General features: G+C 34.1%; 1 protein-coding gene across 1 annotated transcript in view; it reads left to right on the top strand.

The window, feature by feature from the left end:
* Nucleotides 1-17,918, top strand: part of Smp_146910 (putative choline o-acyltransferase) — a gene marked incomplete at both ends in the record, with an annotated part of 62,811 nt that overhangs the window by 10,491 nt on the left and 34,402 nt on the right. The window contains 3 exons of the mRNA XM_018789594.1: nucleotides 1,678-1,796; nucleotides 13,027-13,080; nucleotides 13,122-13,146. Coding sequence (XP_018655021.1) covers nucleotides 1,678-1,796; nucleotides 13,027-13,080; nucleotides 13,122-13,146 — 198 coding nt within the window. The remainder of the gene's footprint in view (nucleotides 1-1,677; nucleotides 1,797-13,026; nucleotides 13,081-13,121; nucleotides 13,147-17,918) is intronic.

The raw sequence follows: 17,918 nt of genomic DNA, 5'->3' as shown, positions 1-17,918 counted from the left end.
ATAATTTCGGTTTGACTACCTTCTAATAACACAATATTATTCCTTCTCAATGTTTTCTATACTAGTTATTCAATTATACCTTCTTCACACGTAAAACTACATTGTATTGTAAGTATGGGGGTTGTGGAGATTTTAATTTCTACTGATATCACGAAGTGATCTAATTTAGATAACTATTGAAAACCTAGAAGCTCTGAACATCCGTTCTGTCCTAGTATGAGACTCCTCAACCACGCCATTGAGGTTCAACCTCAAGGCCTGGAGTCTCTCACGCGAACGTCTAACTTCTCGACTACTCAACTAAGATATGATGATCAATCCACGATATTGTGCAGTTGTGGTGTAGGTTACTTATATCCACATAGGTGGTATATGGTGATGGGCAGGCAGAGAATATATTTCAGTAGAAGATTGATAAGGGAAGAACCGAAATGGAACGTAATTGGTATGAAAATGCATGAACAATGAAATCAGAGGAGATGGACTGATATTTTCAGAAGGAACAGTCAAGATTGAGGCAATTGATTGCTATTTTGCAAATTAACTGTTTGCTGTATGGTTGTCAGATTTTACTGAGATAGTCCGTAACTTTCGTGTCCGGTACATTCGATTGTCCCCAGTTATGTTTTTGTTCACTACAGTAACCAATCGTCTTCGTGGAGTACATTCCCTATGCTCAACACAATTTAACTCCAGTGGTCACTACCTTTTACGAAAACTCTGGGAATTTCCTTTTAAAGCTAGTCACTAATGACAACATGATACTTATCAGTACAGGGATTTTGAGGATCGTTGAATTTCTATCGAGATTATGAACCAATCTAAGTTGGACAATTATTGAATTGATGTGAAAAAAATGACATTCAAAATATATAGTTTTGTCATCAGACTAAATGTAAGAATTTATGACTGAGAAAAGAAGTAATACAACACATCAATTTATTCTATCACATAAAGCATCTGATATGCTTATCACTATAGTGTACTGATTGATCAACACTACTTTATTTGAAAGCATGAGTCAATTGAAGCTAGACTACCAAGGAAAACCTGGAAGCACTGGACGGCCGTTTTCACGAAACCCCTTCTGACTACTTTATTTATCCACATTTTATAAATATTATATTCTCGTAATGAACACTTATCCTTCTTAGAGAAAAATCAACATTTTTTAAAATTTTATTTTCATGAAAAGGAATGGAAAAAAAAGACAGGGAGAAAGATAACATAACTTATCTCATCAAACTATCTGCCTGTTTCTTTCTCTAGTTAATTTCCATTAGTTACTTGTTCTTTCTATCTATCATTCATCACTCTTGTTATTTTTCTTTGAGAAGAATAGAAAATCTCTCTTCAACAATGATGGTGATGATGATCAATGTTAAATGCACCTGTAACTATTCCCATACGCAATTATCTACATTATAATATACATCTATTTTTTTTCCCATCGATATAAACACTCAATTTCTTATTCATTTATTAATGGGAAGAAAAACGGGAATGAATACAACATTTAGTTGTTTCCATTATTCAGTGTAACATATTTGTTTTATTGTGTTATTATCTTTTTTTGTTTCTAGAGAATGTAGCGTATCTTATTAAATGATTTAGAAATGGATTTCCTTGTTTTATACTGATTACTTATTAATTTCTTCTTATAATGATATATAACAGGTTACAGAATGGTGGTTAGATGATATGTATTTATTAAATCCTGCACCATTACCAATTAATTCTAGTCCGGGTATGGTATTTCCACGTCATTCATTTATTAGTGCAAGACAACAGTTAAGGTAAGATATAATTGTTGTCAATTAATGATTTCTTTGTATGTATATATATATTGTATGAGCTTAAGAAGATTTACTGAACCTAAGTCTTTAAGCTTATTAGTTAGTGATAAGAAGTGTTATGATATGAACTTTAATGTATGTTATATCTGACAGACGGAATCACACATTTGACAGCGTACTGAACACTTTGAATACAATTGTGCAGGATATCCAATTCAGTTTATATTCATTTAATATTGTTTGTTTGAATCTTCCCATTGATGTTTTTGAACTGCAACTGGTCAGTCTCTAATTGGCATATGTGCATAGTGTGCATATTGCCTCGATATAGCCTAAATTCATAAGCATGGTAAGCAAGTGGCTATCAGGACTCAGTAGCTGAGTGGATAACGCGATGGCATTTGGAGCGAAAGGTACTGGATTCGAGTCCAAGAGTGAACATCAACTCTGAGATGCAGGTAAATCCAGCTGACGAGTCCCAAATAGGACGAAACGCACGTCCTGGATTCCACTGCTAGCCACTATCCATCTTAATTCAGTTCATATTTTTCACCTTCATGATTATTTATCAGTAACTGATCACATCCTAATAAGCTAAAAATCAACACTTCTTATCTCACTCTATTCATTATTATTTAGTATCTATACAATATAGTTTGTACATAGAAATGGGTCTTTTTCTTTCATCTTTATGTTGTAATAGTTATGTGTCATATTTCATCATTTAAGCAAAACTAGTCTTCAGTATCTATTATACATTGTGTTAAGTTCATCTACTTTTGTTCCTTTAATTTACATCATCTAAAATATGAATTTTATTTCTATGAATGAAACAATGTAGAACAATATGACACACCCAGTTTTAACCATTGTGTCTTTTTTCTTCCTTTTTTATTGCCTTTTATTATTTTATCGCAAAACTTTTTTTCACATCTTCTAACAATAAAGACTTCATGTTCATTCATTAATGTCTTAGGTTATAGATTAGTAGTTGTATTCGAGACCTTTCACCTTGAATACTTCTCATTAGATTAGACAATAATAGAATGAGTAAAAAGGAGAAAAAAAGTAAAACAAACCAGGGAGTAAAAAAAACACAAAAATACATTTAACATTAAAGAGAACAATTAAAAAATTAATTAACTAGTTATGTCAAAATTTATCCTTTTTGTCAAATAAACTAACTAATTAACCATTATGGATGAAAATAATAGTGAAGTATAAATTAGTAATAGAAGTTTTAAGACATTAATTTAGTGTGAATTACTAGACTAACTTGGGTTCATTTTACTTATGTTGGTTCATGGAAAGCACTTTCGTAATATGGCGGGAATCAGTATGATATCTTTAATTTAATTGATGAACTTCTGGATATTATGAATACAGGTAGTCATTCAACATTTAAATAGAATAATACGAAAGTCTCTAACTGTAACTCCGTTCAACACGAGTATGGATTCTATTGAAATTTCAGACGCGTCATACTGACTAACACTACTAAAGACGAAACATTCGTTTGGCTCTTTGAGTTGATTGTTTCCAATTTCTTGAAATTAAATCACGAAGTATGAAATATTGGGTCACACTGACTAATAGATAAATTACACTCCGATAGATGGAATTCACTCAAAACTAAGAACTAGATGAATATGACAATGATCTTCATTTAGTGGTCAATTAGTGCCTTCAATACTATAAACATTTTAATGATTATTCAATTCTGATGTTCAAACAAATAACTCAGGTACTTTTCTATAAAGCTGCAGATCAATAATCATAAACAATTCGATGCGTCAGGATAAAAGCTACAATTTCATTTTATATAGGTTAATAGTAATAACTATATCTGATAAAAATATATAACATCCAAACTGATAATATGATGGATATAAATTGGGTTTAGACTGAAGAATCGAATCTCTCTCTACTAACATTTAGATGTTCTCATTTTTATAGTTGAAATCATGAGTCAGTTGAAGCTAAACCACAACCTTCTGATTATAATCATGTGCTCACTAGTGACTGACTTCAAGATATATGTCCTGGAGTTCTAGTGAAAAGCAGTGACCAGTGCAGTTCAACAACTTCTGTTGTGAGATAACAACTCATTGAAGACAATTGGTGAACGGTTCGTCAAACTTCGTGGATTGGTTGAAGTTAGATATTAACACCGTTAGATGCCGACTCAGTGGTCTATCGGTTAAGTACTCTGGAGTGAGACTGGTAGGTCCTGGGTTCGAATCTCGTGAGGTGGGATCGTGGATGCGCACTGTTGAGGAGTCCCACAATAGGACGAAACGGCCGTCCAGTGCTTTCAGGTTTTCCATGGTGGTCTAGCTTTAATTGACTCATGGTTTCAAATATGTAAATATTATAAATATATTTCCATTACTACTTATAAAATTGATGAGATTTGACAAATAATTACATAATCATGGAACTATTGATAACAAGTTCTTATGTTTCAGTTTCACCTTCCCAAAAATATATTCCTAATGTAAGTGAACATCCATACAAATAATCACAAAAAGAAGACAAATTATTAATGTAACCTATTTCATGATTCTGTTATCACCAATGTATTATAACTGGATGTTCTGTCAACTTGAAAAATGAATTGTTCTCATATTATGAAATCATTCTTCATTGAATTCATAAGTATATAGGAGTCAATTAGAGTCAAAACATATTTACATGAATATAGAAGCTTGACAATAATACATTTATGTTAATTAAATGAAATAGAACACATATAAGCGTAACACAATTGAAATATTCAATAAATCTAAGCAAAAAAAACACACTGTGTGTAGTATTGGATCTGTAGTTCTTATTAGTAAAAGTCACCAATATTGAAAAGATATTTCATTCCTGTTTAGAATTCCTTTAAGATGTATACCAGCTGATTTTAATAAAATTCAGTTCTCAAACGATGTCAATTGAACATTTAACAAAACTGTTTGACGAGACTAAAATTTATGGACGAACCAATCACGTATAAGATAACAGGTCTCGGACTTTAGCTCGAAATTCAATTATCCATTTGGCTACATAGAGTTTTAACATTATAGCTAATGTTAGTTCGTGATGAAAACCCTAAATCTAATTCTTAATCTTAACCATCAACTGTAAATCATAGTTCTAATTCCTCATACAGGTTTATGACCTTTATTTGGTCCTAGTTATTAGGTGGACACTCTCAATGTCAGTCTAGCGTCTCTCAAAAGTAGTCCATCAATTATAGTCTCACCAACTGTTTATTTACACTGTTGAAAATGTAAACATTGTTAGGATATATTTTTCTTATTTGCTTGTTTACTATTGTAAGTGATTATCGATAAACCAATTGATCGACGTTACTTCACAATTTGTATTAGATCTTTAAAAGACTAGAAATCATATTTTAATTTATCATGATGTTTAGTTCAGGATAACATTCTTTCTAATTACTTTCGGCATAATGTTCGTTTATGATAACACAAAGTAATTGTTTGTATCAATTTAGTGAAAAATCTGGTTTAACCTTAGCATTGAGTCAGTTGTGTATCATATTGATTAAACACCAAATACCAGTAAAATCTGTGCATAAATGAATGGATTTGAATAATAAGTGGTGGTTGTTATGTTTTCAGAGAGTGGATAATGTATGCTTCTGTCTTCAGTTTTTATCTTGTGCAAACCTCTGTTTCTTGTTATAAGTACCAGTTTCCAGTGATTATATGAACTGGTGATGAAGTTTGTTAACAATTTTCAATTCAACTATTACAGTTTAGCTTCAGTCATTCCCAAGTTTCAGTTTGACATATTTCTTAAATTCAGCTTCAGTAATAATAAACTTCTGTTTACAATGTTGGGTTTCAAGAGGCAATGGGGAAAAAAATCAATTAAGATGTCGAGTACATTGTATGAGTAGAAATCATCATACATATATTGAATTCAATTACAAATGAAACCTATCAAAATACTCTTAAATAAATCGAATGATGAATACCATCCACATCCTTACAGGTTAATTCACGTGCTAAATGATCAGTCTAAAGAGTAGGTATAAAGCGGAGGCAAGAATTAATCCTTCCTCAGAGGTTTGACGGAGGGGTATCTTGTAATCTGTAGATATAAGAGAAATATGACTTGAAGAAATAAAGTCACTTTACCGATATTGTCACGTGAGGGTCGCATATCCTGTCATAAGGGAAGGCGAGCTAGAATTTAGCCTGATAGTTAAGGATTTATTCCATTGAAAAGTGAATGATTTGTAGCTCCCATACCATTTAGCCATTTGTTTCTCAAAATACTCCTAGTCATGTTTATTCCATTGTTTATAAGCGTCTTGTTTTGTTACAGAAGAAAATATATTCTTCTTCTCAGTTGTCCCGCCTTTGATCTTAAGGTATTCGAGGATTGCATTACTAATTCGATTCTGTGAACAATCATCACCTTTCCATATTGTGTCATTGAAATATCATCGGTCGACTAACATTCTTTTCTTTCATTTTAATAAATGAAAATCGCTGTATAAAGCTTAAGTTTTCCTGTCGACGACCTCCAGTCATCATCTTACGTTTCAAAATAATGCACGCGATGTTGAGTCACTTAGGTCGGAAGGCGAAGTCGTACTGCTGACCGTACAGAGGTGTGACAACAGTAAGGTGTTTCCTTCAGACAACCAGCATGACAGCGATGCTGCCTTCCCACAAGGAGGGGTGGGGTTAGAAAAGGTCGACCCTAAAAATGCACACCTCGCCTTATCCCACGGATTTCCGTCTCCGGCGGTAAGGTCCTTTGAAGAACGGAGCTAACACGTCAAAAATCCCCCACAAAAAGGCTGTGCGTAACCGGCCTCAAGCAGTTGTCCCTTTGGCATTGCGGTCACGCTCTCAGGTCGTTAAGACCAACACTAATCCGACTTCTTTTTCAGGTCCCTCAAGAAATACCCTTCCACGGTGTGGGCAGCCGGGAAGTGATATTAGCCCTCATACCCGTAACTGCAGACGAAACCAAGTTGGTCACTTTCAAATCCTTCCTACACCTAATAACTCTCTTATCTCCACGACTAACCCTTCCCACGTCCTTTTATCACCTCGCACCGCTAGGGCAAACGATTCAAGTACACGGAACGATATACCTGGTCTCCTGAAACCACGCTCTAAACTACATATAGGAACTTTTAATGTCCGAACATTGTGCCAAATAGGACAATAGGCTTCTTTAACTAGGACTCTATAATTTTACACCATCAATGTGTGCTGCGTCTCCGAAACGCACATACAAGATCCGAGTAGCGTCATTCATTCGACCTCACCTTATCAAAATAAGGAACCATCTCGATACACACTCCGTGTATCTGGAAGCCCTGATGCTGCTTCCCGTGGCCTGGCTGGAGTAGGTATAGCATTAAGTCGTAGGGCAAAACTAGCTCTTTTAGACTGGATCCCAGAAGCCAGTCGTCTATGTGCTGCCCGACTAAACGGATCTGTAAGGACTTGGAAAGATAGGGAAACTCGTCGTTGCCTCTTCGTCGTCTCTCCTACTCTCCCACTGACTGCAGCTCAGACGATATAAAAGATGAGTTCTACAGGAAACTTTCTGACCTTCTCCGAAAAGCTAGGCGTTCTGATGTAGTAATAGTGGCAGGTGACTTTAATGCTCAAGTAGGTAAACTAAGTGAAAGGGAAAGACACCTGGGTGGATCTTATGGTGTCATGGCTAAAAGAACAGATAATGGCGACCGTCTGTTGCAGCTGTGCTCAGATAACCGCCTATTTCTTGCAAATACTAACTTTAAGCATAAGGAAAAACATCTTCTGACATGGCGACCCCCGAATTCGTCCCAACGTTGGACCCAATTAGATCACATCGCTATCAGCCACCGATGGAGGAGCTCGATAGAAGACTGTCGCTCATTCTGGAGCACATGTTTAGACTCAGATCATGCTCTAGTGCGAGCACGTATCTGTCTGCGTCTTACGGGACGTAGGAAAGACACTGCAGGGAAGCCCATAAGGGTTCTACTCAATGATAAACAAGCTAAGAATATATTTCAGGAACCACTGGAAAAACAGTTAGACAGACATGTAAGTTGTGCCACCCCGAGGCAGCGTGGAATGACATCCGAAAAGCTGTGGAAACAGAAGTGATATCCGCTAGTAAGGTAAGTCATAAGATCAGGGAGAAACAATGGATCTCGGCAGCATCTAACACACTGATAGATGCTCGAAAACGCATCCCACCTGGCTCTGAACATAACGAAGAGCGGAGTCAACTTAAGCGAAGGCTAATAAGAAGCCTACGCAATGATCGTGAACAGTGGTGGGTAGCGAAAGCAAGAGAGATGGAAAAGGCAGTGGCAATAGATAACAGCAGACAGCTATTCAGACTTGTTAAAGAAACCGGTATCAGGAACCCAAATATTAATGAAACTATCTCAGATAAAGATGGACATATCATTCATTCTCAATTCAGGAGATTGGATCGATGGGCAGAACACTTTAGGCATCAGTTCAACTGGCCTTCAGTCACACTTCAGTTACCCACGATCCCCAGTCGACCTGAGTGGCAAGTTAGTGTAAGTCCACCAACATTTTACGAGGTTGAAAAATCTATAGGAAATCTGAAACGAGGGGGAGCAGCAGGCCCTGACAGGTTTATCCCTGAGATTTTTAAGGATGGTGGTCCAGTATTGGAAATGAGATTGACTGAGGTCTTGGGTAGAATCTGGCAACTGGACGTAATTCCATCTGACTGGTCCCAATCACTGATTGTGCCAGTCTATAAGAAAGGACAAAAGTCCTCTTGTGACAATCACAGAGGAATCAGTTTGACTAATATAGTGTCTAAAATATTAGCTTCAATAATACTTGGACGCCTAACCAAAGCTCGTGAAGAGCAGACTAGAGAAAACCAGGCTGGTTTCCGACCTGGACGTGGTTGCATAGACCAGATATTCACTCTACGTCAGGTCCTAGAACATAGACATACATTCAGACGTCCCACAATAGTAGTATTTCTTGACCTTAAGGCGGCATTTGACTCCGTTGATCGTGAGGTTCTATGGAAGTGTTTGTCACTGAAAGGAGTACCAAAGATGTACATTAACCTCATAAAGGCTCTCTACTCGAACACAACTGGTCGAGTTAGAGCCTATGGCGAACTGTCATCAGAATTGGTTACCTCAAGTGGTGTTCGTCAGGGCTGTCCACCCTCCCCATTCTTGTTTAACTTTGTCATTGACATGCTTTTGGAGATAACACTTTCATCATCTCAATCTCCAGGAGTTGAACTTTTATCAGGAGATTCACTCGTTGACATAGAATACGCCGACGACATAGTTTTATTCGGTGAAGACGCTGACAAAATGCTGAGTCATCTGACCACTATAAGCAACAATGCAGGCATTTCGGGATGCGATTCTCTCCCTCGAAGTGCGAAATGTTACTTCAGGATTGGGTTGCATCGACACCTGAACTAATGATTGGGAGTGAAGTAGTTGAGCGTGTTGACAGCTTCACTTATCTTGGGAGTCTCATCAGCCCTTGTGGTCTGGTGTGTGACGAAATCTCAGCACGGATACAAAAGGCTCGCCTAGCTTTCGCCAATTTGCGTCATTTATGGCGTAGGCGAGATATCCATCTACCAACCAAAGGACGGTTTTACTGTGCAGCGGTTCGTTCCGTCCTACTTTATGGCAGTGAAACATGGCCGATAAGAGTAGAGGATATTCGTAGGCTACTAGTGTTCGTTCATAGATGTCTTCGAAGGATTGCTCGTATATCCTGGGACCACCGGGTAAGTAATGCAGATGTTAGGAAACGGGTACTAGGTAAGGATGGCAAATGGATTGATGAAGTAGTGAAACTTCATCAGTTGAGATGGCTGGGACATGTGTTACGTATGCCCAACCACCGACTGTCCCGACGTGCAATGCTTTATGGTGTAGGAGCAGGTTGCAAGAAAGCTAGGGGCGGCCAGACCAAAACATGGCATAAATCCATGAAGCCGCTGACAAGTGGACTGGGCCATGTTGGTAGGTGTAGACTACCTGGTTGGGATTCGCGAGATGATAGCAATCGATGGTTAGAGACCTTGAATGACATGGCTCAAAATCGTTTGCAATGGCGAAGGTGCATCAACTCTTTGTGTTCTACCAAATTCTAATCTTCTGAATTCTTCATGTCCGTATCCTTTTTCTCTTTCCAAATTTATTTCACCGTATTATACTCCTTCAATAACATCTTCAAACCCTTATCTTTCACATAATACTTATACTCTTACTACTTCTACCAATATGGGATTTGAATCGACAACTTCATCTCTGTGCTAATGTGGTATGGCAACTCGAACTGATGTATGTACGTACGAAGTTCTACGTTGTAACTGACTGACTGACTGATTGAGTCACTTAGGCTAGTGACTGAAATCCAAATCGATTGATAGAATTTGGTTACTACTAAGGACTAGACTAATATGATATTGTTTACCATACAATGATCAATCACTTTGGTTTGGTATGTAAATATTGGTCATTTTGACATTTGAATTCTGGATCTCAGGGTCATCAGGTTAATAATATAAAAACAAAATATTGTTACATCTGAATAACTGACCGAATGAAAAGAACATCCTTAACTTCATAAATACTCATTCACAAGTGAAACTAAGATTAACAATACTTTCTATTTATACGACACTTACATAAAGTCACCTTACTTAGTAATTGTCATGTTCTCACAATTGTCTGATCTTCGAAATAAACATAGAGATCTATTAATTCGGCTAAGTGAATGATGGGACAGGAAATCAATAACAACGATCATGCTATGTCATATATTCACTATGATTGAAAAATGAACTATTAGATTTCAAATTAGTAGCTTAAAACTTTTGCCCTCACTTTTTAATCTTGATGCCAGAAATTGAATTTCAGGTATCTAAGTGAAAAAAACCGGTTCTACATGTAATTTTTTTCTGATTTTCAGCAATTTCCTAGTTAATGTTAGGTCACCACAAGTAATATTGTCAATTTAAGAGTTTAAGCATGCATCATTTATAGATACTGAAAAGTATTCTTTGCCTTATAAAATTTTTATTCATTAGTTTGTCTAATCAACTATTAAAGTCTTTTTTTTAAATAAAAATATCAATATTTTCCTTCGTTTTCATATACTGAGTTGCATTGAAGAAGAAAATCTATTCCTATTTCTAATGTTATTCGTCTTCTGTTTTCTTCCTTGTTCTACTTATCACCACCACTTACATCATTTCCCAGTAAATAAAATTAGACTAAGTAAAGTCTACTGTGTAGGTTTGCATGTATATATATATATATATATATATATATATATATAATTGCCCCAAGGATAGTAAGTACCAAGTAATATGAAATTATTCATTTTCAAGATGAACTGACTTCTTTCAACAGCCTTTCATCATCTACTTTAAGTATAATTTTGGCTTTTTCATTAGCTAAATAACCACTGATGAAGGATAGATAGGTAAGAAAGTAGGTAGATAGATAGATAGGGTGACGTTCAGTAAGAAACTATGTATGTTTGCTTATATGCATGTACCCGTAAGATTGGGTTAGGAAAAGATAATAGAAAAACAGGGAGGTAGTTTCAGTAATTCATAAATATCCTAATCTAATTTGTAAATTCACCTTAGTTATCTCAATTAGGTTTTCTTTTTAGTAAACTGAAGAAACTCGACTCAAATTATAATCAACGTTGATTGCATTATAAAAGTGTCTTGTTATGCTTTTTTCATCTCTTTGAAAATGTTTATTTTTATTTGCAGATCAATGAAATGTTTTCTTATATCTTGGTCAATCACTTACATTTCATTCGATTTTTCTTGTTTCATTTTTATCATCTGCTACTACCTATTCTTACCTGCCTATCCTATGTATCTATCTAACTAATCATTAGTCCACTCGACTAATCACTACCCTTTAGTATTAATATATTCATTATATAACAGATACGTGTATGTTTTTTTCTTTGTATTTCTCATTAGTGAATGCCTCAAGCATTAGATTGCTTTTTTGTTGGTTAACTAATAGAACTAACACTTCACTATCTCAATTATTGATTGAGTCATTTTTCTCTTATTGTTTCATCAAAAAAAGATGAGTGATTCACATGGAGGTTTTTATTTAGATAACTGTAATTTATAGTTATTCGTTTATTTTTTTGTTACAAAAGTACTATAAATAATTCATTGACGGGACTGTATATTTATATGAAGATACATTCAACTCAGTGGTAAATCCAATTCAAATCTAGTCCCACAGTAGGACGAAACGGCTGTCTAGTGCTTTCAGGTTTTCCGTGGTGGTCTAGCTTCGATTGACTCATGATTTCAACTATATAAAATTATAAATTAATTTGTCAACCAGTCCTACTTTAATTCATACAAGTTTTCTTTATCTAGAACTGTTATGAATAAACAATCTTCAGGAAATTTATTCCGTCATGGAATGAGTATCATAGCCAGCTAACACTATATGGAATGATATTACAAGTAGATGATTAGTATATAATATGATTTATCATTGAAATGAAATTATTCTGGCATATTGATTATGACTTAGTAACAAGTTTTGTATTTAGTAATCCTCACAAATTTACTTTATGATTAAAATAAATTAATCTCCAACTGGAATTCAATTAATAATAGAAAATTGAATATGGTTTCAATTACTTTTTACACTGATTAATATACATCTTTTTGCTTAATATATCGTGGATGAGCACCACTGAGGAGTCCCATGATAGGACGAAACGGCCGTCTAGTGCCTCCAGGTTTTCCATGGTGGTCTAGCTTCAATTGACTCATGATCTCAACTATATATAAATAATATATATAATTGTTTTTAAGAAAACATTAGAGCAAAAAAGCATGTAGTTATATGTCTGTATGGAATCTTATTAGTTTTTTCTAATTCACTATTCATGTAAAAACCTTCAACTAATTTATGTATATAACCTTCTTGAAAATTGATTGGCTGTGAACAAAACGTTGATTATGATCTACGCGTAACTGAAACTATTATTCTATGAATCTTTACCTAATCTACCGAATGAAATCTATCGTGGACATTTCCTATAATTCAAATATCGTTAACTATCTTTAACGAGTAGTACTCTGTCTCTTAAATTGATTAAATAGATGAATAAAACAATTTAGTGCATTCGTTCTATATTTGTTTTCTTATTTATCTTGTCTATATTAGATTTGCTGCTCAACTGATTTCTGGAATTCTTGATTATAAAACAATATTAGACACGTAAGTTTTTATGCATGAACTACTTTATATTGATTTTATAGTTTAGACGATCTAGCAACTGAACCTGTTGACATCATTGACTTTTAGTGAAAAATCTTTTCTTTAAAAGAATATAAAGATATTTATTTGAATATAAACCGTTTCTCATCACTGAAATTCTTTTCATTCAAAATTTTAATGTGAATCATCTGAAAGGTTATTGAAAATATTTCATCAATGAATGAAAGATTGGTTCTAATTTCAAAGTAATATTAGAAGCAAAATTGTCAAATTTTAAATTATTAACTTTTAAGCAGTGTACACATCATAATTTTACTAATGATATATACGTTTCTTTTCAAACTCTCAACCGACTCCAAATGTCCACTAGCTTATTTAATACATTCTGTATCCAACTGCTAGCCACTATGCAACTTTACTAGTCACTATTATCTCGGTATTGAATAAAGTGGATGATAATGCCATAAAAATACGAAACGCTCTGATAAACTTTTACTTTATAGATAAGAAAGATATAGAAATAACTATCAGAAGGGGGTTTCGTGGAGATTTTAGTGATTTTATATAGTTGAGATCATGAGTCAATTGAAGTTGGATCACCATAGAAAACCTTGAAGCACTGGACGGTGGTGGTCTAGCTTCAATTGACTCATGATCTCAACTATATAAAATTACTAAAATCTCCACAAAACCCTCTTCTGATAATGATCATATGTTCACTAGCGACTGGCTCCATGAGGTAATTCCTGGAGTTCTAGTGAGAAATTATGACCAGTGGAGCTAATCCATTTCAGGTAGAGACAGGTATCTACCTCAGTATAACGGAAGATGGTCGCGCGGTGGTCTAGCTTCAATTGACTCATGATCTCAACTATATAAATAAAGAAATAAATTGGTTTGGTTTTTTGACGATGTTTCTTTTTTCAGAAAAAGTACCCATCTTTTTTCTCCATCAGTAAATATAGTTCAGTAAAGTTTCACACTTCTGTAAATATCCTCGTTTCTCTTGCTACTCCTCTTTCTCTAATTAATGAGATTTTTGAAGTGTTAACTAAACTTTTCAATAAATTAAACTTCGTGACAATCTTTTGCTGTGGAAAAACAAACAAATAACAACACGTGGAATCGGAATGAAAGACTGAATGAATAATGATAATAGTAATAATTATTATAGCAAGAGCCGTGCATGCATTTCACTGATACTTACTTTGTTCGCATGTCTATTTAATGTCTCATACTTACAGAGAATGTAAGCAGTGATGTAGAAGAAGTAAAGTTGTAGCGTATTCACGTATATATATATATATATATATATATATATATATATTTGTTAGTATGAATGTGTGGATATGTGTAAGTTGTTAATTGTATTTATCGTGTAATCAAACAGCTGAGTATCATGTGAATGCATGAATGAGTCACAAAAAAAGAAGGAGGGGAACTCAGTAAAGAAAATTTATAACAGAAAAAAAAGAAAACTCTACATACTGTTGACCTGTTTTCCACTTCAAAAGTTCATAAAAATTTTTCTCATCATTCGCCTGGAAATATTTTTCAGCATTTCAACATATACATATTCATCTCTTTTCTAATATTAGATAGATACATCAACCGTATAAATTTTTTTCTTTTCTTCAATATTAAATATCTAACTGAAAGTAAGGTATACGGAAAGTAAGGTATACAGAAAGTAAGGCATAGAAAAGACGATATATATATAGATATATATATAAATTTAACCTTCAATGAATATCAGATTACATTCAAAGTTTCTTTTTATCACCTGTTTTGTTTTATCATTTTAATAAAATAGAAAAAATTTTACCGGGAAAAAATAAAGATTCGAAAACTGTTCTTTTTCTCTTGGTTTTAATCATATTTACTTCCGTTAAAGAATAAAAAATCATCATCATCATTTCACTGATGATAATGATTATCTGTATTTCTCTTCTTTTTGTTTTTATAATTTTCTTTTAAAGTAAACAATTTTTTTCTTTTTATTTATTTACTTAAAAAAAATTCAATTAATCAATTGGGATGCACGCAAAATATATAACACTAACCCCCCCTCTCTGATAATAATAACAAAGAAAAAAAATGTATTTTCTGTTAACATGATTTTGTATGGTGTAATTTGTAATAAGTTATCGGAAAAATATACGGTTACTCACTATATTTTGTGGATAGTTTTTTTATAGATTTTTTTATGATAAGTTATTTATAAAGTATTAGAAAGAAGAATTCAGATGATTTTAGCTATCATGGCAACTAGGTTATTCTTTCAAATATTGGTCCCTGATTGTACCATATACTGACATTGATTAACTTATTAGACAATCATCAGAATGAGGGTTTGTGGAGATCATAGTAATTTTTATAGTTGAATTCATAAGTCGATATAACCTAGACCACCATTGAGAGCCTGGTAGCACTGGACGGCCGTCTAATGGATCCACCACTAATGACCACTATTGGTCGGTTCATGATCTCAATGAAATTCAGCAATCTCTACAATCTCAAACTGACAGATAAATATATTGTAAGTCATTCTACATTTGAAAAAGAACATTAACACCTGTAATCATTTCAATTCGATCCCTTACCTACTTAGTAATACCATCAAAATATAAATACATTAATTGTATAATATTTTGTTTCTTAACACAATGTGAATATTTTAATTTAAGAAGTTATAAACACATTTTATCCTATTTTAGACGTTCACTTCCAATCGATCGAGCACGTCATAGTAAAAAAGGTCAACCATTTTGTATGGAACAATATTATCGATTATTTAGTTCTTATCGTTATCCAGGTAAAAATAAAGATGTACTTGTAACAACAACTGAACGAGATCCATTTGATCCTGAACATATTATTGTTATTTATTTAGATCAGGTAAATTTTGTAAAGTGTATTTTTTTTCTCTATTAAGGAATGATGTCTACTTCCATAATAAATTAAAATAATTTAAAAAACAAATGGTTATCTGGTTTCAATTACAACCCTGAAGAGGTCCAGACATGTTTGTTGGGCGAGACGTAATTATTTACACTTCAATCGCTGAGATTATTTCAAATATAATTTTCACATATAATGTCTTCTCTATACTCGGCGCACATAGTTCTAATATTGACAAATATTCCTAAAAATATATTAAAAGTTGGGGCTTGAAATGGACTTTTTCATAGACATACGTCCCAATACATAGTAGTTACATACTAAACAAACGGAAATGTGATCAAAAGTCCTGGGTACAACGCTTTAATTCAGCACTGAAAACTCTGAGGATAACCTCACCTGTTTAATCCACACCGACCTATGTGGCTAAGCATTATTGATTCTAAAACTTTTGTGCTGTAACTAAGCTGAATCACTTAATCGGAATGAATAAATTCTTGAATATGTTTTGCACACATATTTCATACATAAGTAATTCCTTTGCTGTCTTGAATAAATAACTTAATGACTAGTCTACGTTTCTTGATTATAATTTGCTGAGAATTTTGATTACGTTTTTGGTTATTCCCGTACATCAATGTAGATTTGTCCCTACATATTTTCACCCTTCATACTACTTAGGAAAAGGTTACTGTGATTTTAGTGACTAGGAAAAAACACTGCAAATTTTTAATAAAAAGAGTCTTTACTTTCAACGCTCAGTTCACTAGCAACGTCTCAAGTAGTGAGGTTCCGAAAGTCATTAGGGGTAATTTCTTCAGATGGGATTCGCTAACTCCTGCCAAGATGCATGAAACATAGTTTCAGGAATTTCTGGTGATTGCTTCCAGCTACCTAACATTTCTAGTATCGTGTTGTCATTGGATGGTGATTTGTGATTATTGGAGTACCATAGTCGGATCGAAATAAATAATATATTTTTTAAAATATAACAATAGCCAAAAAGTAACCCAGTAATCACATGCAAATTAAAATAGTTATTATGATTTGTGCTTGATATTCAACTGGTATAGATAATACTCAACTCAGGACCTACCAGTCTCGCGCCAGAGCACTTAACCGATAGACCAATGAGCCGGCATCCAACGGTGTTAATGTCTAATTTCAACCAATCTACGAAGTTTGAGCAACCGTTCTCCAGTTGTCTTCAGTGAGTTGTTATCTCACAACAGACGTGGTTGAACTCCACTGGTCACTGCTTCCCACTAGAACTCCAGGACATGTATCTTTAATTCAGTCACTAGTGAGCATATGATTATAATCAGAAGGGGTTTTTGTGGAGATTTCAGTATTTTTCAAAGTTGAAATCATGAGTCTATCGGTTAAGTGCTCTGGCGCGGGACTGGTAGGTCCTGGGTTCAAATCTCGCGAATGCGGGATCGTAGATGCGTACTGCTGAGGAGTCCCACAATAGGAGGAAACGGCCGTTCAGTGGTACCCAAGTTTTTCATGGTGGTCTAGTTTCAATTGACTCATGATTTCAACTTTGAAAAATGCTGAAATCTCCACAAAAACCTCTTCTGATAATACTCAACTCCTTAAAAACTAAACAGTCTAATCTATTTTTAAACTCTGACTAGAAGCTGAAAATCGAAGCAACTAAACCGTAGCTATATATTATAAGTGGGGGTATTTATGATAAGTCAATCTGGATCTAATATTTCATGCTAGTAGAAACTAACACATTAGATATCTTTCTTTTATTGGAAAATAGACTATAAATCCGAATGAGAATCTCATGCATAGAAAACACTAATATATCAATTGCTTTAGTAATAATAATAATAAAAGGTGTATTCACACAATTTCCTTTATTTGTCTTGCCTATGTGCTATGTATACAGATAATGACTATTCATTAGACTTCACTAATTTGAT

Source organism: Schistosoma mansoni, chromosome W (genome assembly GCF_000237925.1).
Source record: "Schistosoma mansoni strain Puerto Rico chromosome W, complete genome".
NCBI classification, from domain to species: Eukaryota; Metazoa; Platyhelminthes; class Trematoda; order Strigeidida; family Schistosomatidae; genus Schistosoma; species Schistosoma mansoni.
The sequence above is the reverse complement of the archived record's forward strand: the minus strand, read 5'-3'. Positions and strand labels throughout refer to the sequence as shown.